At 36.6% G+C, this 24788-nt stretch overlaps 1 protein-coding gene and 1 non-coding gene across 2 annotated transcripts; one reads left to right on the top strand and one right to left on the bottom strand.

Moving 5' to 3' along the window:
* Nucleotides 1-5124: 5124 nt before the first annotated feature.
* On the bottom strand, nt 5125-24759 carry LOC574938 (sodium/glucose cotransporter 4). The gene is made up of 14 exons (XM_030980456.1): nt 24358-24759; nt 16026-16097; nt 15459-15563; nt 14125-14184; nt 13531-13635; nt 12617-12803; nt 11929-12140; nt 11361-11496; nt 10482-10589; nt 9762-9912; nt 8910-9078; nt 8224-8439; nt 5790-5916; nt 5125-5347 (listed from the first exon to the last, which is right to left on the bottom strand). The coding sequence occupies exons 1-14, from the start codon at nt 24448-24450 to the stop codon at nt 5127-5129; spliced, it is 1962 nt and encodes a 653-aa protein (XP_030836316.1). The 5' UTR covers nt 24451-24759; the 3' UTR covers nt 5125-5126.
* Nucleotides 16919-16990, top strand: TRNAG-UCC. The gene has a single exon. It is a non-coding gene; the product is annotated as a tRNA-Gly (tRNA).
* Nucleotides 24760-24788: the final 29 nt, after the last annotated feature.

Genomic DNA, 24788 nt, shown 5'->3' with positions numbered 1-24788 from the left:
TGAGCAATTTGTCTAAGTTTTATGAATTTATTAAGTTATTATCATCTTGAAACTACATGAATCACAGAAAATTTTCTTCGTATTTCTCGGTATTTGCAGTATACTATTAAGGATATGTATGTAGAAATCTAATGACTCATATTTTATAACAGTTATATCACTTTCGTTTCATTTTTTTCTTAACTTATGAAAGACAAATACTTAATTAACCCCTAACATTTTTCACTTTGAAAACAAATATTGCAACAAATCCCGACAGTCGTCGTTTCCTGGGCAAGTCTACAGATCAAGGTCACATTATCTTTTTAAATGGAAGATTATTTAGTAGGCTTGCGGGTGCACCATGTAAGAGAGAGAGGGAGGATTGAGGAGTCCTGAAAAGGACTCTCGGTAATCTTTCTTGAGGGTTTTTCAAGACTATACCAACAGTCCTCATTCAGGACTACAAACCCTCAAGAAAGATTACCGAGAGTCCTTTGCAGGACTCCTCAATCCTCCCTCTCTCTCACATGGTGCACCCGCAAGCCTACTGTATATCTACATCACCATGCAAGCCGACACTTACAAGCAGTTTGGAAGATTATTGTTTCCATATTGACGAATACGCATTTAATCGGGTGGTCCAATACCTGGGGGAGGGGGGTGGAGATTCCCCATTCTCATGTATTCACCACTGATTTTCACTTTTGCCCATAAAGTCGGAATTCAGTTTTATTACCACTTTCCATGAAATGATTGCGATAATATGATTTGTAGTTGATAGATAATTCGTTTATGTTCTCAGCCGGAGCTTTATTAATCAATAACAGTTGATCATTAGAGTTCTGGGCCTCGTCTGATAAAGAGTTGATACTAATCACAACTTATTTGAGATTAATGTAGCATCGCAACTATGTACATACGAGAAAGAAGACTAGAGACTTGCGATTGATTGGAGGACTGCAACTCTTCATAAGAGGGGCCCTGAGAAGATATAAACTTGATATTTTAATAACAAATCATAACGTCACAATCTGTTCTTTTGGAAATGTGTGAGAGAAATTTATTCAAACTTTATGAGCAACAATAATACCTGTGTAATCCAGTGCATAAATGACAACAATCACGGTGCATCTTCGTATGTTCTTTATATTTATTTTACCCTTACAAATAGTGAAAAAGCTTTATGTTCGCACACAAGCCGTGGGCCCAAATTCGGAAGTAAACCAGAATATTCATTTGTTCATGTGCAGGGGATTCCCTTCCATTACTACGGATTGTGTAACTATACGGTGGAATGCAATGTTGTGTATTCTTCATTTTGGATAGGCGTTTGAAGAGTAAACAATGAAAAAATGGTATCAAAGAATGCCTTACTAAAGGGGAATATGTGTTAGCAGTGGCGTACGCAGGATTTTTTCAAGGGGGGGGGGGGGGGGGGTTAAAATCGGGCCCAAAATTTCGCAACGCTTTATTATTTTGCTCCCGAAAATGTGAAAATCGCGCCGGCCGAAAAGTTGCTCAGTTGGGGGGGGGGGGGGGTGGGGGTGGGGGGTAAGAGGACATTTTTTTTTTTTTTTTTTTTTTTTTAATAAAAAAAAAAAAAAACCTCAAGAGGGGGGGGGGGGGGTTTCAAAAAAAATACGGAAACATACACATACTCGCCTGTGTGTTAGGTGTTCTGTGCATGAACAATCACGGGTTGATATTTTAAAAAGCCAAAGAACGAGGTGAAGAGTCGGAAATAGTGAGATAGAAGGAGCTAAATAAATGGGATGTTGTCTCACATCTCCAACAGAGATCGGTTCGTCTCCCCTGCCTCTCTCTTTCTCTCTCTCTCTCTCTCTCCCCTACCTCTCTCCTCTCTCTCTCTCTCTCTCTCTCGCTCTCTCTCTCTCTCTCTCTCTCTCTCTTTCTCCCTCCCTTCTTCCTTCCTCCGATAAAATGAACACAAATAAGTAATTATCTGTAGGAGCCTCTTTCAAAATTTAGATATTTTTTGTACCCGGTAATAACAAGTGATTCAATGCTAATTCCTCAGATATATATTTGTATGTTTATTTGGTAATTTGCATGTAATATCAACCATGATTTCTTGTTCAAATCACACTTCAGTCCACCGCATAACGAATACTCAGTAACTTCTCACATGTCACGTTCGTAAAATCGTATCTCAGGCACTGTTGTTTACTTCATAACACGGAGAGCAAAATAATACGAAATACATATGTATGTATGTGGTATACGTTTATTATATTACTTTGCAATTTCGCTGTAAATATTTACAGATCTAATGATGTCTTGTCTTGTGAGTGAATAACACTCCATAATGTAAATTAAAATCATTTTATTTGTCAATTATTATTTCAAAAATATATAATCATCCATTATTTTATGCATGGTTTGAGTGACATCGTATACCATTACAATGTATAATGATAATAATAATAATCATAACAATATGATAACATTAGACACTTATATAGCGCACAATCACCTCGCAAGGTGCTCAAGGCGCTCCAATATTACCTCGGCTCTGTTAGGCTACCGTCTACAATGTTCACAGTATTCAAGGAATTCCTTCCTACCGGTATTATATACCTGGGTGGAGAGTGGCAAATGAAGATCAATGTCTTGCCATATGACATCAGCGCCGCAGCGGGACTCGAACCATTATGATCCACAGTCCGACAATGTGTCCACTTTATCCACCACGACACCTCCAGTTTGTAGATTAAAATAATCATTATTTACCATCCATTGTTGATAAAAGCACGCAGTGAATGATTTAACATTTCATACATGGACACCTGTTATATTAGCATTTGATTCGTGCTTTATATTAATGTTTCGATAGATATTTAGTGCGTATAGGTCTGTACATTTTGTATTTTAAGTGAGTATTTTAAGATCTGGTATTATCGTAATAATATAAGAGCTCCAATTTCAAGTTAATCTTCCATTCCTACTTCTGAAAAAGGTTCAAACATAGGTTTAAACCCAACTGATTTCTATAAGATATGCGCAAACAAAAATCGGTAATGAAATCTATGTACATAGAATGTAAAATGCAATCATGTATACATAAATTGTGAATGCTAGTTTTGGCGTATTTTAGTAATATACACACAAGTGAACATGGTAAATGAAATGATGTAAAATCAAATTTTACAGAATAATGCTCATATTTTCTTCAAAACGCTTAGCTACATCACCTGCCCACAATTCTCCACCGCCATGGAATTGATGTACATTTGTTTTCTTTAATAGACTTATGATTAAAATTGATTGATAATATGAAGCTCTATTTAGTTTACTTTTTCTCTCGTCTTTACCGTTCTTTCTTATCTTTTCCTTTATGTTGGACAAATTTATTTTAGTATATTAAAAAACTCACATTTGGATACACGCTACATCTCTTGTTTAAATCTGATATTTTTATAGATGTTTCTGAACAATTTGATTCACATAGTGCTACATACATTCACTTGTGTGAGCCGAATTATTAAATTTAAAAAACCTCGGACACGTTGGAAATCAATAAGAGATATACACGAATCCAGAGTAGAAAGAAATTAAAAAATGCAAAATGATACAACAAAAGCTATACATACTATATACATGTCTCAACCGTACTGTCGGTATTAAAACTATTTCATATATTTTGTGTGTATTGTTATCCTATCAATGCTGTTTTCGTATGTTTACCCCTTGCTCCAAAAGGTTATACGATTTATATTTTGGCTGTTTTCTTACAATATTGAGACCCAATAAGAACAAAATTAATGACTTATAGATGTATTTAGTATTTTTCTGTATATGTCTGACAGACAATACGTAATCACCAACGTGAGACTATAGTCTCTGGCCTACCGAACACAAGCTTCTTGCTTCCCAAAATCTGCGCCTTCTTCCCTCTGCATGATATCATAATTATCAATTAACTATACCCATACTCTACGATGCAGGGGGGGGGGGAGGGGGTTGAGGCTACAAATTACCCCTCTGAGAATTATTAGCGAATTAACGTGATGAAAAAAAAAAATATATAGCTACGTATTGTCATTTTTTGATTAGTTTGCAATTTGATCCAATAGCCGATTATGGCAAATGATAAAAAGATATATATCATATGAAAACTATGTGATTTCTTTTTTTTTATTATCACAAAATCAAACGTTTCATACATTTCGATAAAGAATATATTTATATAATTCCATTTCGTCCAGCCCTCTATACGATATACATCAAAATGTATATACGGAACCAAAATTTTTGTATAGATACCAAACTTGTATGAACATGAAGTCGAGACGTATTTTGTGTTTTGCTTTGATACAATGTTTATTTGATTATGCTAATGCTGCTTGGTACAGTAGTCTGGGCAAGATGGATAAGAAAAAGTTAAGAATAATTCAGAATAAGATGGTAAGATTTATTAATTGCTTAGGCCCAAGAACACACGTCGGGAAAAATGAACTTGAAGAAGCAGGTATACTCTATGTAGGTCAAAGGTCTAAACAACTCGTGTTACACCATGTCCATAAAATATACTACTCAGATGTAGATCATTATATTACTAATAATTTTACTCGTGTCTCAAATATCCATGGATACGATACAAGAAATAGTCATTTTAATTTTGTTTTACCCAAGCGAAAAGGACAAATTGGAAACTCTTTTTATTTTAATGGTATCCAATTTTGGAATTCTCTCCCAAAACATGTCAAAATAGTTAAGAATTTTTCACACTTTAAAAGTGTATTAAAACAATACCTAAAGCATGAATCCCTTCAAGAACAGTAATATCAGTTATCTTAAATCACAGTTCATTATGTGTAGCGCATGTTTTTAAGTTTAATCTTGCATAATATACCGTTGATCATTGTTTGCTATAAGTTCTAGAAATTTTTGTTGTTGTTTATGTTATATTATTTATTCGTAATATTCGTAGTAGTTATTAGTTGTGATATTTTATTCTCATGCCGTACTGTACACGTACTTTATAGGACCCCGTTGGAAATAAGCCTTTTCCGGCTTTCATGGGTTATCCTGTCAATGTATCTTCTCGTTTCATTTTGCTTTATGTATGTATTCATTGTACTATACTTGACGAATAAAATCAATCAATCAATCACCATAGATATTTAGGCATAGTATCCGAAGAGGAAAGCGCAAACGCCGGCCAGTACGATGCCGTTGACTGCGGCGATCTTTTGCCACTTCGGGTCGTCCACAGCCGAAGCTTTTTTGACCGTCTCCTCCTCCACCTCCTTCATGTCCTTCTCATCGATGTCCATCGGTGAGCCACTGATACCGCACAGGATGTTCCAAGCTTTCCATTTGAACCCGGTTCGGCTTTGCGTCTCTGAAATGACAAAGGAGGGAAAATATCAATTTTTGAAGAAAAAAAAATAATTGTGCTACGAAATGGGAAGCAAATCACACTGAATTTGTAAAATTAAACGTTTTGATGATTTATTATCCTTTCGTCGCAGCCAGTGACTGTATTGAGTAAAAATGTACTGTTATAACAAAAACATACAAATAATAAAAACATATCTACATAGCCCTTCTTAAAAATATATAATTCCAATGGTATAACAAGAACATTTTAAGTGAACTTACATAAATGAAGCGCGTGCATAAATTCATTCAACTAAGTACACACTTAAGAGTTGTCCTTCATGATAAATTGATATCCACATTGAATTTGCACTTTAAAAACGATCGCCTTTTAAAGGAGCCCTACCCCCCCCCCCCCCATTCCCGTCAAAGAATTTGGAGTAGAGCCCTTGAGTATGACTTACTAAGTGAGTGTTCTTTGACTTTTTCTTCCCTCAACAGTTCGTTTTTCTTATCTTTCTCGTCCTGATCGTCCGACATGATTGCACGGGGAAGCTTGGAATTTCTGGTCCACCACGTCAACCGGATCAACTGGACAGGAACGATAGTAATACCAAAAAAATAATAATACTCAGTTTTTATATAGCACTTATTACAATCACTAAGCGCTTTCAAACTTGGGGATTATTACCCCGGCTTTAGCTGTGTTGCCATTGCGGCGCTCTGGCATTTCAAGGAATTAATTCCTGCCAGGTACCCATTTACATCACCTGGGTTGAGTGTGGCAAATGTAGATCAATGTCATGCCAAAGGACATTAGTGACGCGGCGGGTCTCGAACCGCGGACCTTGTGATCGACAGTCCGATAGAAGTACGTGATCCAGGTAGAATACAAATAGTAGTTGTCAGGGGCGTTATAGTCACATAATGGGAGGGGATTATGACCGACAAAATTTGCCGACGAGTTGAGAATTTTTTCGACAAGCAAAGAGAAAGAAGAAGAAGAAGAAAACGCAGAAGAAGAACGAGAAGAAGAAGAAGACGAAGAAGAAGAAGAAGAAGACGAAGAAGACGAAGAGGAAGATGGAGAAGGAAAATAGGAAAAAGAAGAAGATAAGAAAGAAGATAAGTAAGGAAAATAGCCATCTACTTTTGTTTGTTGACACAATTCCTTATTTTCTGACAGAGTGACAGGTACCATGATAATACCGGTTTACTAACGTTTTCAAAGTGTATGCATAAAAGTTGTTCTGACAACCCGACAGCTTTCCTGAGGATTGCCCGACATAAGCCATGTTCAGCGGGGCTACCTAGTAAGAGTCGGTTAATCACTGCAGCAATAAATATTGACTTACATCATTAGTTGTCTCTAGCCGTGTTCACACGATGGCAATTTTGGTCGGCGTAAAGGTTGTGTTTAGAGCTAGTCCGCGTAGTTTGGTAAGGTCGGCCTAAAGGCACTATGAACATGACTGACAAAGAAAGCGGACAAAATATACAGTTCCTCAGGTAGACAAAGGAACATCCTTTACTGCTATTATGTAAAAATGTGTAGATACAGGTGTCACATGCATATTCACCTTTTTACATAATAGCAGTGAAGGGATGTTCCTTTGTCTACCTGAGGAACTGTATATTTTGTCCGCTTTCTTTGTTCGTCATGTTCACAGTGAGGTCGGAGTAGTGACCTTCTTAAGGATAATCTAAACACGATGTGTATTGCTGCAGGGAGAAACCTACGCCGACTAGGAAGCCACGTCTGAACATGGCTATACAGTGAACGTCAAAAGACCATTTTCGTAATGTAATAAAATTTAATGCACAAATCTGTGTTAAGTGCCTTGTTACAAATTGTTTCATTCATCTGTTACGGATAATTGTATTTCAATAGTCAGAATGCGGATTGCATACATTTAAGGCCCGAATTCACAAAGCAAGGTTTGAGCTCAGACCAAGGTTTGAGCTCAGACCAAGGTTTGAGCTCAAACCTCCTTTTGTTTCGCCAAACCTCCTTTTGTTCTTTACAAACCAGGTTTGTAAAAAATGCGTAAAACGCGTCATATGACGTACGAAAACCAAGGTTTGTCGACAAACCTCCTTTGTGAATTCGGGCCTTAGTGTTGTTAGGTAGGACAGCCATAATGTTCGTCCTACTTATAAGAATTATTGTATGCAATTCGCATTCTGAATATTGAAATACAATTATTCGTAACAGGTGTATGAAATAATTTGTAACATATATTTATGCATCAAATTGTATTACATTCGCTAAACCTTTTGTTGCCTATAATAGGCCATTTTCGTAGTGTAACCAAATTTAATGCATAAGTCTTTGTGAAGTGCCTCAATACAAATTATTCCATTCACCTGATAAGAATAATATAAGTATTTCACGGTGAGCACATTTCCGAACTGCATACATTAATTGTTGCCAGGTAGGACACACATTATGGCTTGACCTACCTAGAAACACTTAATATATGCAGTTTGCATTCTGACTCTTGAAATACTATTATTCGTATCAGGTGAATGAAATAATTTGTATTGATGCACTTCACAAAGACTTATGCATTACATTTGGTTATATTACGAAAATGCCCTATTAAATGTGGTGGATGTCGTTTCTTTCGTGATGCAAGTCGTTCCTTTCATCAATGCATTTTTATCTTAGCTAATCATTTGAATGATTTGGCTTATAATCTCTGTTTGTACACCATCCAATACATAGGTCCATAATTGGGAATTATGTTTACCCATAGTTCTGTATTGAAGTACTTTGTGTGCATGGGTGCGTGTGCGTGTGCGTGTGCGAGGGAGAGATATGGGACATAATTTGACGCTTAACTTTTGTAACTTGTGTTTAGCATGTCCTTAAAGAAAGCGTTGCCATTACATTACCTTATTTGCCGGGATAGCCGGTTTGAAGAAACTGAAGACGCAGATGAGAATGGTGGAGAAGACGTAGAGAAAAGCCGCGAAATGAAGGTAGTGGAAATTCTTGACGATGTTTGGCCTGCTATCCTCTTGACCGCAAGAGGGCACCCCATACACGAAGTCGAGAATGGATCGCGTTAGTCCGACGAGGAAACCACCTAACATTCCCCAGAAAGCTCCCTGTGTTGAAGTCGAAATAATGTAGAATTATATGGGGAAAGAAATGTATGTAAGAAAATGAGAGTGGGCATGGGTAACATAGAAATATTAATTAACACACGAATTAAATTACATAGTTAGAAATCTTCTTTGAAGCCACAATTCGTCACTGTTTTCACGAAGTGACGGTAGTGAGGAAAATCCGCACACAAAGTGAATGCGATTTTCATTCACTACCGTCACTTCGTGAAAATAGGGACAAATTATTTGTCGAATTTTGCATTAGTCCGAGTGTCCGACGAAGAAAAAATACAGTGAGCCTATACCCCGTACAGAAGCACAATGTGTTTGATCCTTATTTTATTCATTAGATTTTTTAAATGTTTTCCAGTTAAAGAATTTGTAACATTCGAAAGAAAAGTAATAAAACCGAAATGAATCAAATCGAGCCAGTGTTTTACTTATTCCAGATAAAATGTGTGAAAACTTACAAATTCATTGACCCTTCCCCAGAAAATGGCGGCTGTGAAGCAAGCCAACACAGATGGCGAGAGGTAGGAGAGGATAGACTGCACATAGACGAAGAGTTCGCCTGAACCATAGGCCTGGATGACGGGGATCCATAGTACCCCTACCACCACCAGTACCAGGGTGCATACTCTGAAGATGAACAATTTATATGTTTAATTTACATCCTCTTGTTTAATACGTTTCTAGAGGTAAATACGATGAAGGAAGTGTTTTTTGTTGTTGCTGACATTGTATTTCTGATGGATTATGTCACGTAAAATAACCATGCTAACTACTATAGATAAAGTATATAAGATAGACTGGATGTGGACGAAAAGAGTTTCCCTAAACAACAGGCCTCGATGGCGGGAATCTATAACTCCCCTACCACCATCAGTAACAGGATGCATAATCTGAAGAGGAGAGGTAGACACAAGTCATGTGGATCAATTAAAGGGGACCTACTTTATTTTATTTCATGTTATTATGTACTTGTACATTTACATGATTGAATAAACGTCAGAGAGAGAGAGAGAGAGAAAAGAAAATTCTAGTGACAGGATAACACTAGTAAGCTGATAATTAGAGCTTATCTAATTACCTTGCAATTTTTAGGGATATAATATGAAGAACCAGTCAGATTCTGGACTACCCTATGGTGTATATCCCATATAAATAATGTTCAGAATAGGTCAAACGTCATTCTCATGTTCGCACATTTCAATACGCACTAGACTATTGATAATTGGCATAATTTCATTTTCCAAGGTAGTTCCGATCGTGTTTCTATTATTATATTGTGCTTTGTGATCCGTCTCCGTGTTTCAACTTACTTTCCTACGATGACGAGCTCGAGTTCGGTCGATGTCGGCCTGATCTTGTACCAGATGTCGAGGACGAACATCGAGCTGGAGGCGTTGAAGATGGAGGTCAACGAACTTATCATGGCAGCTAACATGGCCGCCAGCATCAAACCTTTCAAGCCTATGAAAAATGACATGTATTATCATTGCTGTTGCTGTTGTCGGTGGTGTTTTTTTGTTTTGTTTTTTGTTGTTGTTTTTTTTTTTGGGGGGGGGTGGCAACTTACTTTTATTACACCCCTTTCTTGTACTCTCTCTCTCTCTCTCTCTCTCTCTCTCTCTAAGTGCCATATCATTGACTTTGGCGATCATGTTGTTCCACAACCTTCGGTTCCTAGCCTTCTCTACTAGCACCCCTCCCAGATTGTACGGCCCGGCCAATTTCATTTCATTCATTTATTTACATGTATGTATCTTTCTATTTTATCTATCTATTCATCTAATCAGAGAAATAACAATCTTCTAAAAATGTCAAAGCCACCCACTTTTTCGCTAGTCAACAATAATTAGACAAATAACTATTTGAATATAAAAGTTGTTTTTTTCGTTTATCTCATATTTGATTTGTTATGTTTTGTTTTATTTTGGGTTATGTTGTTTCTTTAGCTGTTTTTATCTTTTGTTTCTCTTTTTTTGTCTTCTCTTTTTTTTGTTCAAGAGACCCCTGTATTTGCAACTGATATCACCTACCTGTTGGCATCAATTCCACGACCAGTTTCGGGTAGGCGATATCTGAGCAACCGGCTGAGTTATCACAAACTCTCTCACAGATTTCAGGATCCACACACGCAACTTCATCTGAAAAACAAAATTAAATGTTGACATTTCTATTTCCGTTCTTTCCTTAGATGGTTGAAAAACACACATAGGGGACTTATGCTAAAACACAAATAGCGCCACCCGCGTCAACGGTGGGTTGCAGATAAGGAGGTAAATTATTTGGTTCGTTTTTATCGTCATGGATAACAAGGTTTTAGGGAAAGTTTGAAAGAGATATTCGTTTTTTATATGGAAAAGACAATAAACCATACTTTTTAAAAATATTTATGGAAAAGTACATTTTCATTCTCCATGCGATACGTATATTTTGTATAGCATAATTCACCAAACCTGCGTGTTCATATTTTTTATTTTAATAATAATAATAATAATAATAATAATAATAATAATAATAATAATAATAATAATAATAATAATAATAATAATAATAATAATAATAAAATAATAATAATAGCCTAATAGTCCACTCCAAATTTTATTAAACCGAAACGGAAATTCTTTTTGCCCAATTGATTGTGAGCCCGGCCAGCCACTGAGCAGCGCCAGATCGACGTATTTTGCTTTATTGTTGGTATGATTACAGATTCTCATTAGGAATTACCCTTTTAATACTAGGTTTTTATCCTCAATTTAATTTGCATTGATGCTACTTCAATATTTTGCTTTGATTTGGCTTGATGTGATTCGATGTGATGTGATGTTAAGTGGTGTGACGTGACGTGACGTGACGTGATGTGATGTGATGTGAATTGATTTGATTCCGGCGATGTGATTTAATTTCTCTTTTACCTGCAAACAAGGTCCTGCTAATCATACCAGGCCAGATCATCAAAAACATGGGAAGAATCTTTAAATAGCCCGTCATAATACAGGCTGCTTTGCTGTGATTAACATTCTTGGCTGCGAGGGTACGCTGCACAATCACCTGTATTCATATAAACATATATATAATAATTACAATAATGATAATGATGCTAAAATCATAAAGATCTTATCATTTTGTAACCGCCGACCTCAACGGATGGACAATAGCTGAGAAAGCGGAAACATGGAGTCCTTTAATACAAACTGCAAAGTAATTGGACTAAACCCGGGGAGTCCATTGATTGCGCATTGTCATACTCTCTGTCCCTCCTCCCCCCCCCCCCCCCCCCCCCCCCCCCCTCCCCCCTCCTCTCCCCCTCCCTCTCTCTCCCTCTCTCTCTCACTTCCTACCTTTCTCACTTTCTCCCCCCCTCTCTCTCTCTCTCTCACTCACACACTCTCTCTACACACACATGCTCTAAATCGCCAATGTTCCCTACACCCCGACATCAGGTCTATGACCTGAATCACAGGAAAAGCTTCCGATACAGACCTGGTTTGTACACCAGAAGTAAACACCCAGGATGAACACTCCAAAGACCACACCCGGCCAGGGTAGGTCTGCCGTCTTGGCGTCACGGAAGATGTGCCAGGTCTCTTCAGTTGGTATACCGCATGAGGTGTTGGCGTATTTTTGTGTGGTGTTGGGGATGGCCGTCATGTACAGGAGACGCAGGTTCCCGATTCCGCCGATCTCGGCGATGGCTGCAGTTAGAATGAATAATTGTCAGAAAGGGAAAATATTATTGATATAAATATTATTTAAACTCAAAGTTTAATCGCTATCTGTACGCTATAAACGTTGTCTATAATGTCTCACAGGGACTTTTTTATGCGATCAAAAGATTTCAGGTAAAATATTCTTACGTAGAAGAGTAAAAACTTGATGCACTTTCAAGGACCTGAATAAAAGGGTTCTTGATATAAAAATGTAAGATTCAGGATGTAAAAACCCAATCGTGAATACATTAAATACGCCCCCCAAAATGAGCATCCATGGGTCCCCGAATTGTATTTTAGTGCCCTTTTCCAATTTTGGGCACAATAGGCAATTTGTTGTTAAACCTTTGCTTACTGACCCAAGCTGTTAACAAAATCTTGGATACATCCCGGTCATGTGCGACGGTTTTGGTGTAATATATTGTACATCTTTGACAATGAATTTCTTCTCCGACTCCTACCTAGGCCCATAAGGATGAAAGCGCCGATGAGCACGACGACGGCCTGAAGAGCGTCGGTGAAGATGACGGCCTTGAGCCCACCGGCCACGGTGTAGATGGCGGTAAGGACGAGGAGACTGATCACCGAGGTATAGATGTTCCACCCCAAGGCCTGCTGGATGACGATCGAGCCAGCGTACATCTCGCCCTGTAAGGGATTCAAGACAGATACAGGATGGATGATAGAGCGTTAGGAACAAGGAATGACGCCTGGCTGGAATGCTCCCCAGGGAGTGGAGAATGTGCATTAATTGTGTGCGGGTAAGCCTGAATCCGATGACCGGGGTAATAATATATATATCTGTAAAGCGCTTTGAGAGGGCCTTCGGTCCTGAAAAGCGCTATATAAGAACTAGCTATTATTATTATTATTCGTAAAATGGTGAGTGGTCTACATACTTTTAGAGTGTGTTAATTACAAGGTATGTGCAGATGATTTCAAAGGTGAAATATCGGATTTTGCGGTCCATGAAAATAGTACCTCACTCACTTTCTTCTAAGAAATAGGGAGAGAGAGAGGGGTACAGGTACAAATTCTGAACACTTATTGCGTTTTGAGAATGAAAACGTTTTCTTGATAAAGAATGAACATTCCCTGTATGTCAAATTAAGATTGTATAGCAGTCACATATACACTGGCGTATCGAAAAATAAATAAACAGGTTGCAGGCGCTCTATCCTATGTGCAGTATAAAAAAATATCGTCATCCTTGATTATAATAAGGACTATTAGATTCTGCACGACGAGAACGTGGACTGCCCTTTTAAGGCAATGTGACGTCACTGCCAGTGCCTTAACAGGACTTCATGTTGTCTTAAAAGGGCAGTCCACGTTCTCGTCGTGCAGAATCTAAAAGTCCCTATTATCGACTTACGGAAAGCAGGATAACAATGGCTACGGTAAGGTTGACGATGGAGATGAACGTCTGAAGACGATAACCTCCGAAGCGTAAATGAAGGTACTCGGGCACCGTCGCAATCTAGAGAGAGCCAAACAAAAATGGAAGTGTAATTCATAACATCAATAGAGTACATTTATTAACAAATAATCTTGGCGCAAACGTGAATCCGACGAAATATTGTATTGCTCTCTGAGGAAGCATGATGGCTCAGTGGTCTTGTAATTGATTCGTTGGTGCCTTTTAAAATGCGTCGATATTTCACTACCAAGTCCCTGGTATATGACTAAAAATCATAGATCCCATGGTCATTTATCTCCAAGCCTATTCTTGCTTTCTTATCATCACTCATTTAGGAAATACGGTTGTAACAAATTTATTTCACGCGAGAGAAACATAATTATGCTAGTCTTGAGACACCGAAAGTGACATGATACTAGTATTCCATCGAGTATTATACAAAGATATAGTTATTTAGAAATCTTTTTACTGTTTATACTGTTCAATCTTTATCTTTAAAAAAAAAAATCTTTGACTTTGACTTTGAAAAGATGAATACAGGTTACTCACTTCAGCTGCGAAATAGACAGGTGTGAATATGAACCCAAGGAGTAGCAGTGCCATGAGAGCCTGGAAGAAAATAACAAAAATAGAAACATAGTATGAAGACCAACACCAGGAATGAAATGACATTTGTGATAAAGATCGGTACTTGCTGGAAACGCCTCTCTTCTTTCATTTACTAAAATCAATCTTTTACGAAGGATAATCGGTCTGCTTATATACACAATAGATGGAAGGCTTGCATCACGGACAAGGCAGTTCATAGTTGCAGTCTGAGCATGAGGAGTTAAAGGTCATTCCATACCAAATTGTGACATATACGGAGACAGAATTATGGATACGTGCTCATGAATGTTATGTAATCATTATTCATTTATGCACGTGAACTCGATGATACACAGGTGGAAGTATTCTTTAAAAATGGGAAACAAAGGCTGTTTCAAAATGTACAAAGTGGGACCTCTTCATGTTTTGAAGATCTATCACTATGAACATGACAGACAATGAAAGCGGACAAAATATACAGTTCCTCAGGAAAACAAAGGAACATCCCTTCACTGCTATTATGTAAAAATGTGTAGAACAGGTGAATATGCATGTGACACCTGTTCTACACATTTTACATAATAGCAGTGAAGGGATGTCCCTTTGTCTACCTGAGGAACTGTATATTTTGTCCGCTTTCATTGTCTGTCATGTTCATAGTGTATAAACATTGGGGTAATTTGGAACATGTGCTAACCGTGAATTGTTCTATATAGGACCAGACTCTCACTTATCCCATTAGAGAGTAAACAAAAAGTGTACCGCTTCCGTGACGCAAGGCGTTCGCACGAAGTCTGGTCAATCCTTAGTACCCATTTCAAACGAGGCTTCATTTCAGTTGCGTCATTACTTACGCTAATCAAATGCTTGAAAGCCTTTGGCGCATGTGCAAGTACTTCAACAATGTCTGCACTGTTAATTGTGATTTCACTCTTTTTACAATAACCCTTTCAAATGGTGCGCCAAAGACTGCGCCAATCGTGAGGCAGTCCTACGTCACAAAATAGGGACTTTTAGATTCGCACGAAGACAATGGGGATTGCTACGATCGACGTCCTTTTAATGCACTGCCTTGAATGGACGTCACACGTATCAGTCCGCGCAAATCTAAAAGTCTCCAAATAGGGACTTCTAGATTTGCGTGGACTGATACGTATAACGTCCATTCAAGGCAGTGCATTAAAAGGACGTCGATCGTAGCAATCCACGTTGTCGTTCGGCAAATCTAAAAGTCCCTAATGATGCAGTGTGTGCGACGGGCATTAGGCCACCTTCTCAAAGGGAGACATACTTACGTAGTATTCATAGGATATGACGGCATAACCTGACACGGATGCAGTTCCCGCTACGCCGATAAAGGTCGAACTTCCGATGTTGGTGACGTAAAGTGAAAGTCCCACCTATATTAGAATCATAAATTCATTTTTTTTCTAAACAAAAGATGGTAACGTCACCTGATATACAAAATGTTCTCAAGCACACCCAATAGCAACATTACTTATAATCCGAATTAACCCAAGTGTACTTGTCTTTTAAAGGGATCCGAAAGACAAGAAAATTACAGTATATAGGCCTAATCGTAATAATGAGATTCCAAAGTTGTGAAATTACAACAAAAAAAATGTGTGAAATGAAAAGAAAAAAAAGTAAAATATAGAAGGGGACTTGCTCAAATCAGCTGGAGCCTTTTTTCACCCATTGTAAAATATATATGAAACTTTGTTATTATGTTTTCAGAAAGTTAAATATGCCAAATATTTTTCTACAAAACTTTAAAAAATTGCTATGCCAATTCTTATAAATATGAAATAGATTTTGACGAAATCAATCTAAAACGACCATAAATTTTATTTTTTACTTACAAGCCACCATGACATCTCTCTACCAGCAAGAAAGTACCCAGTCGTTGAATCTTTGCCGCCACCCCATGCCGCCTGAAAAGGGATTTAAATCAAAAACTGAAAGTTGAGTAAAAAGCAATCAAAGAAGGGAACCTGATGGAATACACTACTTATTACAATACTGTTGAGTAATGACAAATTGACAATAATAATAATGGGACAAAAAAGAAATCATATCCTTTAGTAAAATTGATGTTTCGAGACCGAAACCCGAAAGGCCTTAAGGCCTCCGAGACAGAAGGTAAGCTAGACCTTGAATTAAAATCTCCTTAACTTTCGGTCTAGTCCATGGAATTCAGGTAGGTGTCAGAGACAGCGCGAGACCGAGAGCCTTTAGTACTGTGAACCTCGAGACCGAAATTGCGGTCTTGTGGACATTTGTTCTTTGAAAAAAGGTTTGAAAAAGGGAACCGTATTAAATAATCATCTTAAAGGTAAAGACCAGTATTGGAAACGCCGCAATTTCAAAAAATGAAATGGAAGCTCTTATTACCAATCATGTGAAAGAGTATGTTTTGACTAATACATGATGATACAAATTTTGCCGGGAAACCGCCTACTAATTGATATATTTGGTAAATTAGTTTATCTATTGGTGTGTAAGAGATAAACGCACGTGTCGCGCACTTGTGCGTAGTCCCATATATATCTTTCTGTGTGCAGTGCTTGTAACTTTACGAAGACTGGGCCAAATTTCTTATCATGTTGATAATTCCAGAACCCTGCAGTACACACCAATACTTATATGCTAGATGATCAACCTTTTCTGATCGATTCCACAACGTTTCTTTCACAATGCAATCGCATGATCATAAACTGATCCTTATCTTTAAAATAACTTGAGACCCTATGAAGCGTTGGTGGTATAGCGGTTAGCATAGTTGCCTTCCAAGCAATTGACCCGGGTTCGACTCCCGGCCAACGCAACGTTTTTGTTTTTTTAAGGAGGCGCGATAGCTCAGTCAGTAGAGCAGTGGTCTCGTAATCCGGCGACCCGGGTTCGAAACAAAGGCGATGTGCCAGTGCCCTTTGGTAAGGCATTAATCCTCATTACCAGGTCCCTCAGTGAGGACATAAAGCCGTCAGCCTTTGATCTTCAATGATCTTGTAAAACTTCGGTCTTCTGAACTTTCGGTCAAAATAATGAGAGACATCTTAAAATTATATTGTCATAATGTGGGCCACTATCAGATACCAGTATGTGTACACTAAGGTTTATCAAGATCTTGAAATGTGTAACTCTGTTACTGTTAGAAATTGGGTGTTATGTATTATTATGTTCAAAGTACGTAGCCTATTATGAGAGGTTATTTTTGTCTATGTAACTTTTGTAGAATTATTACTTGTTTCAGAACAACAGTCCTAATAGTTTTGACTTTGGCTTATATTGTAGGAAGTGCCTCCTTAATGATATGGGAGGATAAATGTCATTCATAGTGTCAATATTCTTATCTTGAAAGGGAAAAGGAGTTAGCAAACAATATCGGAATAATTCTAGAGCAACGGAGCAAAGGTGCGCACGTACATAATGCGATAACCACGAGTTCAGTTCGTGTTTATTAAAAGGTCGTGAATCAATTTTAACATGAGTATGCAATATTTGTATTTGGTGGTATATAATGTCCAAATTAGTAGTAATGTGAGCTAATATTACTATAGTTAATGACTTAATAGTTGTAATAACTGATTATCAATATCTGGGTCTGTAAAATGGGCAATAACCCTTTACCTGGGAGCAGAGAGATAGCTAGAGAGAGGGAAGAGTGGAGAGAGAGAAAGAGAGGGTGAAGGGAGAGCTAGGAGGAGGTGAGTGAGAGAGAGAGAGAGAGAGAAAGAGAGAGAGAGAGAGAAGGAGAGAGATAGATATTCACCTTTTCCGGTTCAATATTAATGCTGAATTATTTTATAGAAGAACCCACTATTTATTATCCACAAATGTTATGATATTGATCCATGCTACTACTGCCCTCACCAACCTGTCAAAAAAACAATTTTGATTTAATTCAATTCTAATTTTGATTTATCTATCTTATCTTAAATACTCAATATGAGCACTGGTGCAATTCAACTCCAATGCTGACCAAGAATGCAATTACAGGTCCTTGATATCCTGTAAAAAAATATTAATATATATTTTTTTTTTAATCGCTATTTAAATTAGAAAATGATTGTTGGTCCGGAAAACTTCACGTTGTTGTCACTGTTTGAGTGATCATGTTTTTATGATGTCAAATACTTTCATAATTAATCTAGCCGCGAATCCCATTATGGCCACGTAAACACACATCTAAGACCTCTCATCCATTTACTTTATAATTTGGATTAACGATTCACTTATTGAATGTTAGAAATTGTGAGTATGGCATATTTAAGTTGCTATAGAGGAAAATAACACTCTCATGTAACATTGCGAAGATAAACATTAATTTGTCATTAAACATTTAACGAATAAATTTAGATTATTAGGCTAGTGTTTATACAAACGGAAGCTAAGTCATGTAAACATTCGTAAAGAAATTGTAATACTCTTTAATCAAATTGAAAAATAGATTATTATAATAATATAATTTTCCAGACCCGTGTGTTTACATCATGGCTTAGAGGGTTAAATAGCAACAACAACAAAAAGCTATATCATTTAAAAATTACAAACAGTAATAATAATAAATAATAATAGTGAATATTTATAATGCGCCATGTCAGTTAGAAATGACACTCCTGGCGCAGTTGTGTGGAAGTTGTATAATTGTGGGCAAGAATTCAAGAAAGAAAGTAAAATACACATAAGTTACAGTTTAACATACTTCAGGACATAATTTGCAATAATACAATAATACAATACAAAGCATATTACAGTTAATCAAGTGATGTAAGGGTAGTACAATGTAAGACATAATTACACATAAGTTACAGTTTAACATACTTCAGGACATAATTTGCAATAATACAATAATACAATACAAAGCATATTACAGTAAATCAAGTTATATAAGGGTAGTACAATGTAAGACATAATTAAACAAACTAATTATGTTGAGAACAGAAACGTTTTTAACAAAGACTTGAACTGTGAGTATTATAAACTTTGATTTTCAGTAATTAATTTGATAAATATATGTAGATTACCATGACGATGTGGATTAGGGAGCGGTTAGTTTAAGCGTTTACCCCCTTTTTTAAAGCGTGAAAATGTTATGACTAACCCAGTGGCCGATCCAGGGGGCCGGGGGCCCGGGCCTACTCCCCAGGTAAAAAAATACAGTTAAAACACGTTAATGTTACCCTTTTTTGGAGGTGGGTCCCCTCCCCTAGCGCTCAAAGGGGGGGGGGGTGCGATTTTTCAAATTTTCGAGGGCTGTTTCGCCGCTGAATATTATCTCACGAATTGGGCCCCCTCTTTGGCCCCCTCCACTGCCCCCGGCTGGATCCGCCCCTGACTAACAACAGATACCATGGATAGTCCATTATCTCATGAGTAAAGTGGGCCATTGTGTTGATTGTTTGTAGACGCCATTGATTAGGGGCATGACTAAGACAATGGGGTAAAGGCCGGGTGTGACACGCCCCAAGCTAAAATTTTCTGTCAACAGATACAACCATTTCAAAATTTCGCTGACAAATCGCAATTGTTGACGACCTCTTTCCTTTAATTTTTGTTGACGCTGCTGTCGGTGCTGCTCCCCCCTCTCTCTCTCTCTCTCTCTCTCTCTCTTTTACCAACTTCACGACCTTCTCGAAAAATCAAGCTCCACATCCCCATCCCCGGCCCCCGTCGCATAAATATCGTCTCCATGCATATTAACCTGTCGTTATGAATGCGTGATGTTGGGAATCTATACATAGAAACGTCAATGTGTTTTTGATATGTCCTTCTTTTTTATGTCTCTATCTTAAGGTTTTTTTGTCAACTCTCTCTCTCTCTCTCTCTCTATCGTTAATCAACAAGTCATTGTGGACTTTATGCTTCTTTCTGACGTCATAATAGGCTACTTCAGCAAAGTCTTGTAATTAGTTGCAATTTTGTCTTTAATTTCACTAAAGTAGGTTTAAAGCGAGCTACTTTCGATGCTATAACAACCAAATAATGTTGTCGTGGGTAATGCGCTTCTGGTACATAGTTGTCTCTCAATATTAATATTGGCTCGGTCTTCGAATGCAAAATCAATATTTACTACTTAAACATTTTTCAAGTTCAAGTTTCAAGTTTATTTGTTTTACATTTCACAAAAAAAGAATTCACATAATTGACAAAATTAGAACATAATATGAAATACTCTAAAAGTGTCACATTACATATCCAATTCTTTGAAAAGACCTCGAAAGTAATTGTATTGAATAGTAGGTTATACAGGGTGAAATGTGAGGAACCTATTGAAAAGCTCAGCTTGTAGATTATAGGTTCCCATTAATAAAACTAACTTTTGTTGCTGTTTTGTTATGAAATGAAAAGAAATGCATAGATAGGAAGAAAATCATGTTGCACTATTCTGTTGCGAGAAAGATGGAGGGAATAGGAAAACAACTTTGGATAAGTAGTTCAGAATAGATCGATAGATAGTTGCACGAATAAATAGATATTAGTATATTTGATTTGATTTGAATGTATTCATTTCCCTTCCAATATATCCATGTAAATGATACACGTTGATTCAATAATGCACACTGAACAATGCCAGTAAATTCGCATGTGAGGCAAAAATAGAAGCATTATACAGATAAAGATGATAAGGAATCACTTTTGAATTAAACGTGTACTTTAGAATGATTGAAATTAGTACATCATGAATACAAAACTGAAGATATTTTTTTTGGCCGATTTCGTAAATGTATTCTGTTTAACGTAGAATAATTTATAAACTACATGAGCATACTATGGATATTAGGGAAAAGACATATAATGTAATCTATTGAAGCTGTAAGTTGAAGTCAACATTTTGTTTGGCCTCCAATGTTCCTAAGCACCACATAAGTTCTAGTGTCGTTATTACAAAATATTTTGCAATAAATAATTTTTGAAAAGCTCTTTCCCACTTTGCTAGGTGGATACTATTACTTAGATGAATGAATAGATAAATAGATGGATAACAACAAAATAAACGAATATGAATTGATGAGACTGAACACATTTTCCTCTGCAGTAGGTTTCCGTTTCAATTCATAATTTTGAACTTACTTTGTCAACTATGCTTTTATTGTGCAAACAATTATTGATGTATGAAATGGAATAAAATCAATCAATCAATCATAGAAATAAACAAGACTAAACTAAATCGATTATTTGGCAACTTCACTCATAATATATATTTAACAAATCACCTTCATGTAAACTTTTATAATTATCACGAAGCAAACACTTTTACTTTCGAACGAACCTGTCATGTATATGTATATGCAAGTGAACACGCCTAACAAAATTAAGAGTAATTTTGGGGAAATGACACTGCACTTATACTTGATGTACACATATAACAATGTTCAAGTTGCTCGTGCTCGCGCAATAATTTTGTGATTACAAAATGGCGAATCCGACATGGAATGTTTGCCATCATCTTGATACCTTCACAGATCAAATAAAGAACATATCATGTTTCTATTCTGTCTGATGTTCCCTGCCTTCCCCATGATTTAATCAAAACTTTATATAGGTTTAATTGTTTGATTTTCGAAGAAAATGAATAGAAGATTAAATTATGTTGTCAAATATGCCGTGAATAATCTTGAATACGTCAGCGGACCACTGAAAAGACTGACTTCCCTTCGTACTTTCTCGTCCAAACTTTCTCACTCTTTCTATTTTTCTTGTGCGCCTCGGAATAGCATTGTCTAGATAGACGGCGCTATATAAATGCCTATATATTATTATTATTACTTGTATTTTTATTGGATATCTTTTGATTGTTAAGGAATTTTTCGAAGAATAATGATTTAAATCAAAGTGTTAAAGATTCTCTTCATGTTTGGGTTTAGTCCGTGGTATAAACTTTTTGACGAAAGCTTAAACAAAATATATACAAAGTATGATGTCCGTGAAAATGGCATCATTTTCTAGATACAGGAATTGCGTGAGAGTTTCTTATTAATGAGAGCTCGCTAATAGTTATATAGTAAGTAAATGTAGTAATAGTAAGTAATAAAGAAGTTTGAAGTACGTTTGCCATTTGTTTGTAATACAGTGATAGTAGTAGACTCTCTATACACTACAGATATCAATTAACCTAAATTAAATGTGTACCTTGAACTAAACCATTCTTTATCGTCCCAATAATGAATAGTATCTGTCAATTATCTCGAGTTGATGGTTTTTCGTACCATTTAGACTGAATATTTTGTCATATTTCTTCTCCTTGTTCTCCACTGTTTACATATACGAGACTTTCATAATTCAGTAATTGTCTGCGTATATTATGGGACTAATTAAGGACGTGCTGGAGTAGTTAGATATCGCACGCGTTAATGTCAGGTTGAAAACGTGACACTACCAAAAAGTTCTGTGATTCGAGCAAGATTTGCATATCTTAATCATTAGTTCTTTGAAAAATGAAAATCTGAACATGTTTATCTAAGGGATGAAATGAATAGTTTCCACAGAGACCGGAAGGACATACCAAGGTTGAAGTGTGGGTCAGTGTGAACTTTCTGTGTGTTTTTCTTTATTCTTTGTAGAAGGATGGGTGGTGTGAAGGTGTGTCTTGGTAGGATGTTGGGTTCTTAGTAGGTTCATGGTATGAGGGCTCGAGTGTGAGGGCGTATGCATAGAACGTGGAGTGTGTTATACTCTTCTCATATTGTTGATTTGGAAATTATTGGTTGATTTTCACATCAATAGAAAATTGTTTTGGGACAAATATTATTGTCTCTGCTTTCTCTATGAAGAGAGCAATAAAGGAACAGGAAAACAAACATCTATCAAAAAGGAATATGAAATCATTTTGATTTTGATTTTGTAACAACTCCTCCTCATCATCCTTGTTATCAGTGTCATTTCATCGTTCTAGTTTTCGTTGTCTGCATTTTTTTATTTTCTTTTTTTAATATCCGTTTATCTTGTGCATTTTCTGCTTTTCCTTTTCGTTTATCGGTCTCTTTTCTCCTGATTCCCCTTCTCGTACAGTGTTTTGTTCTCTCTCTCTCTCTCTCTCTCTCTTTTCCTACTTCCATCTTTTTCACCACATTTCAATCTTCAACCCGATTCCACTTATTCGTCTCTCCTCTACAGCCCCTTCTTACTTTCTCTATCTCTCTCTCTCTCTTCTCTCTTTCCCTCTCTCTCTCTGTCTCTCTCTTTCTCCTCTTTCTTTGTCTGTCAAAATATTTAGTAAATATAATACTTACTTTTGAATTTACATTAGCTGAAATTAGGTCAATTTTATTTTACTACATTTACCGCAAACTAATTTACAACAATTGATTTGCGTAGTACCACCTAAGTATGGTGTTCATTTCATATATATATTATTATATATATATATATATTTATGTATGTATGTAATTGCATATGATTATATATATATATATATATATATATGATGTATAATAAAAACAATCCCAATGTTAATCATCCCAATGCAAATAATGAATTGTATCATTGATTAAATGTGAATAGGATGTGAAAACGTAGAATGTGATTACAGGTGAATGATATAGATTCTTTGAAAATATATATTTATATATCTAAGTATTTATACATTTATTTATACATTTATTAATTTATCTACCACTCTGTTTAGAAAATTACTTTGTGCCTGGCTTGCAACCTAAACCTGTCAACAAAGTGGAGCGTGTGATGCATACTCTTTAAATATTTTGAAATTAGACAAATGTGCGTTTTCCTCAAACTTTATCATTAACAACAAATATTCAGGAGCTTATGTATGGCATTAAACGTTAACCCCCCCCCCCCCCACTAAATGACTGAACCAATGAACAAATACTGAGACAAGATACGACGGAATATAATGATAGAAAATCGAGTATTTGCGAGAGTTTGAAGGACAGGATGTCCATAATGACAACAATAAATTTACTTCAAATCGAATTCTTCTCGAAAATCAAAGGGGTTGAAGGCAAATACCAAAATTTGAAATAACATTTCACATTTTGATATATTTTCCCACTTGATAAGTATAGAAAAATCAGCTGGAAATTGTACCTGTTTTTCTATTTATCAAACGAATTTCCAAAATAGTAATAATCAGATTTTAGTACAGCTAGAGCTAACATCAGTTATGCAAGGGAATTAGGAATAAAATCAACAGTTATTTTTGAGAGTTAGGATTATTTCGTTTGAGCTTACCCATATTCCTAAAGAGAAGACGAGGACGAAATGGATGACGATGACGACGATATCCCATGCTTCCAGATTACCGTTCGACGTCGAGTTACCCATTCTTCGTACCCGATCACGAATTCGTACAAAAACAAACAAAAGAGCGTTAATTGTTTGCAAGAAAGTTGATAAAAAGATCCTTTTTTGAAATATTTTAGTTGCTTTAGAAGATGATAAAGAGATGAAATTTAAGTCAAATTTTACGCAGAATTGTAGTTCCAAGCTTATGACGAGAGAACGCGGTATGTCTCGCCCATGTTCGTGATGTTATGATGATTGATCATAACTGTGTCGCGGTATGGGTAAGATTTGGGTATGTTAGATTAGCGTATGCTCTGGGTGTGTTGCGCGTAGCCTCTTCAAGTTCCAATTCAAGCAATCAAAGATAATTGTAATAA

The sequence above is a fragment of the Strongylocentrotus purpuratus genome, unplaced genomic scaffold, assembly GCF_000002235.5.
Source record: "Strongylocentrotus purpuratus isolate Spur 01 unplaced genomic scaffold, Spur_5.0 spur5_scaffold_11, whole genome shotgun sequence".
NCBI lineage: Eukaryota > Metazoa > Echinodermata > Echinoidea > Camarodonta > Strongylocentrotidae > Strongylocentrotus > Strongylocentrotus purpuratus.
The sequence above is the reverse complement of the archived record's forward strand: the minus strand, read 5'-3'. Positions and strand labels throughout refer to the sequence as shown.

Excerpts from the sequence above, each read along its gene's own strand:
- LOC574938 (XM_030980456.1), bottom strand. The coding sequence starts at position 24,450 with ATGGGTAACTCGACGTCGAACGGTAATCTGGAAGCATGGGATATCGTC. Across the intron at positions 13,636-14,124 it reads CTGTCTATTTCGCAGCTGAA|ATTGCGACGGTGCCCGAGTA; the intron begins GTGAGTAACCTG and ends GGCTCTCTCTAG. Across the intron at positions 12,804-13,530 it reads CCATTGTTATCCTGCTTTCC|GGCGAGATGTACGCTGGCTC; the intron begins GTAAGTCGATAA and ends AATCCCTTACAG.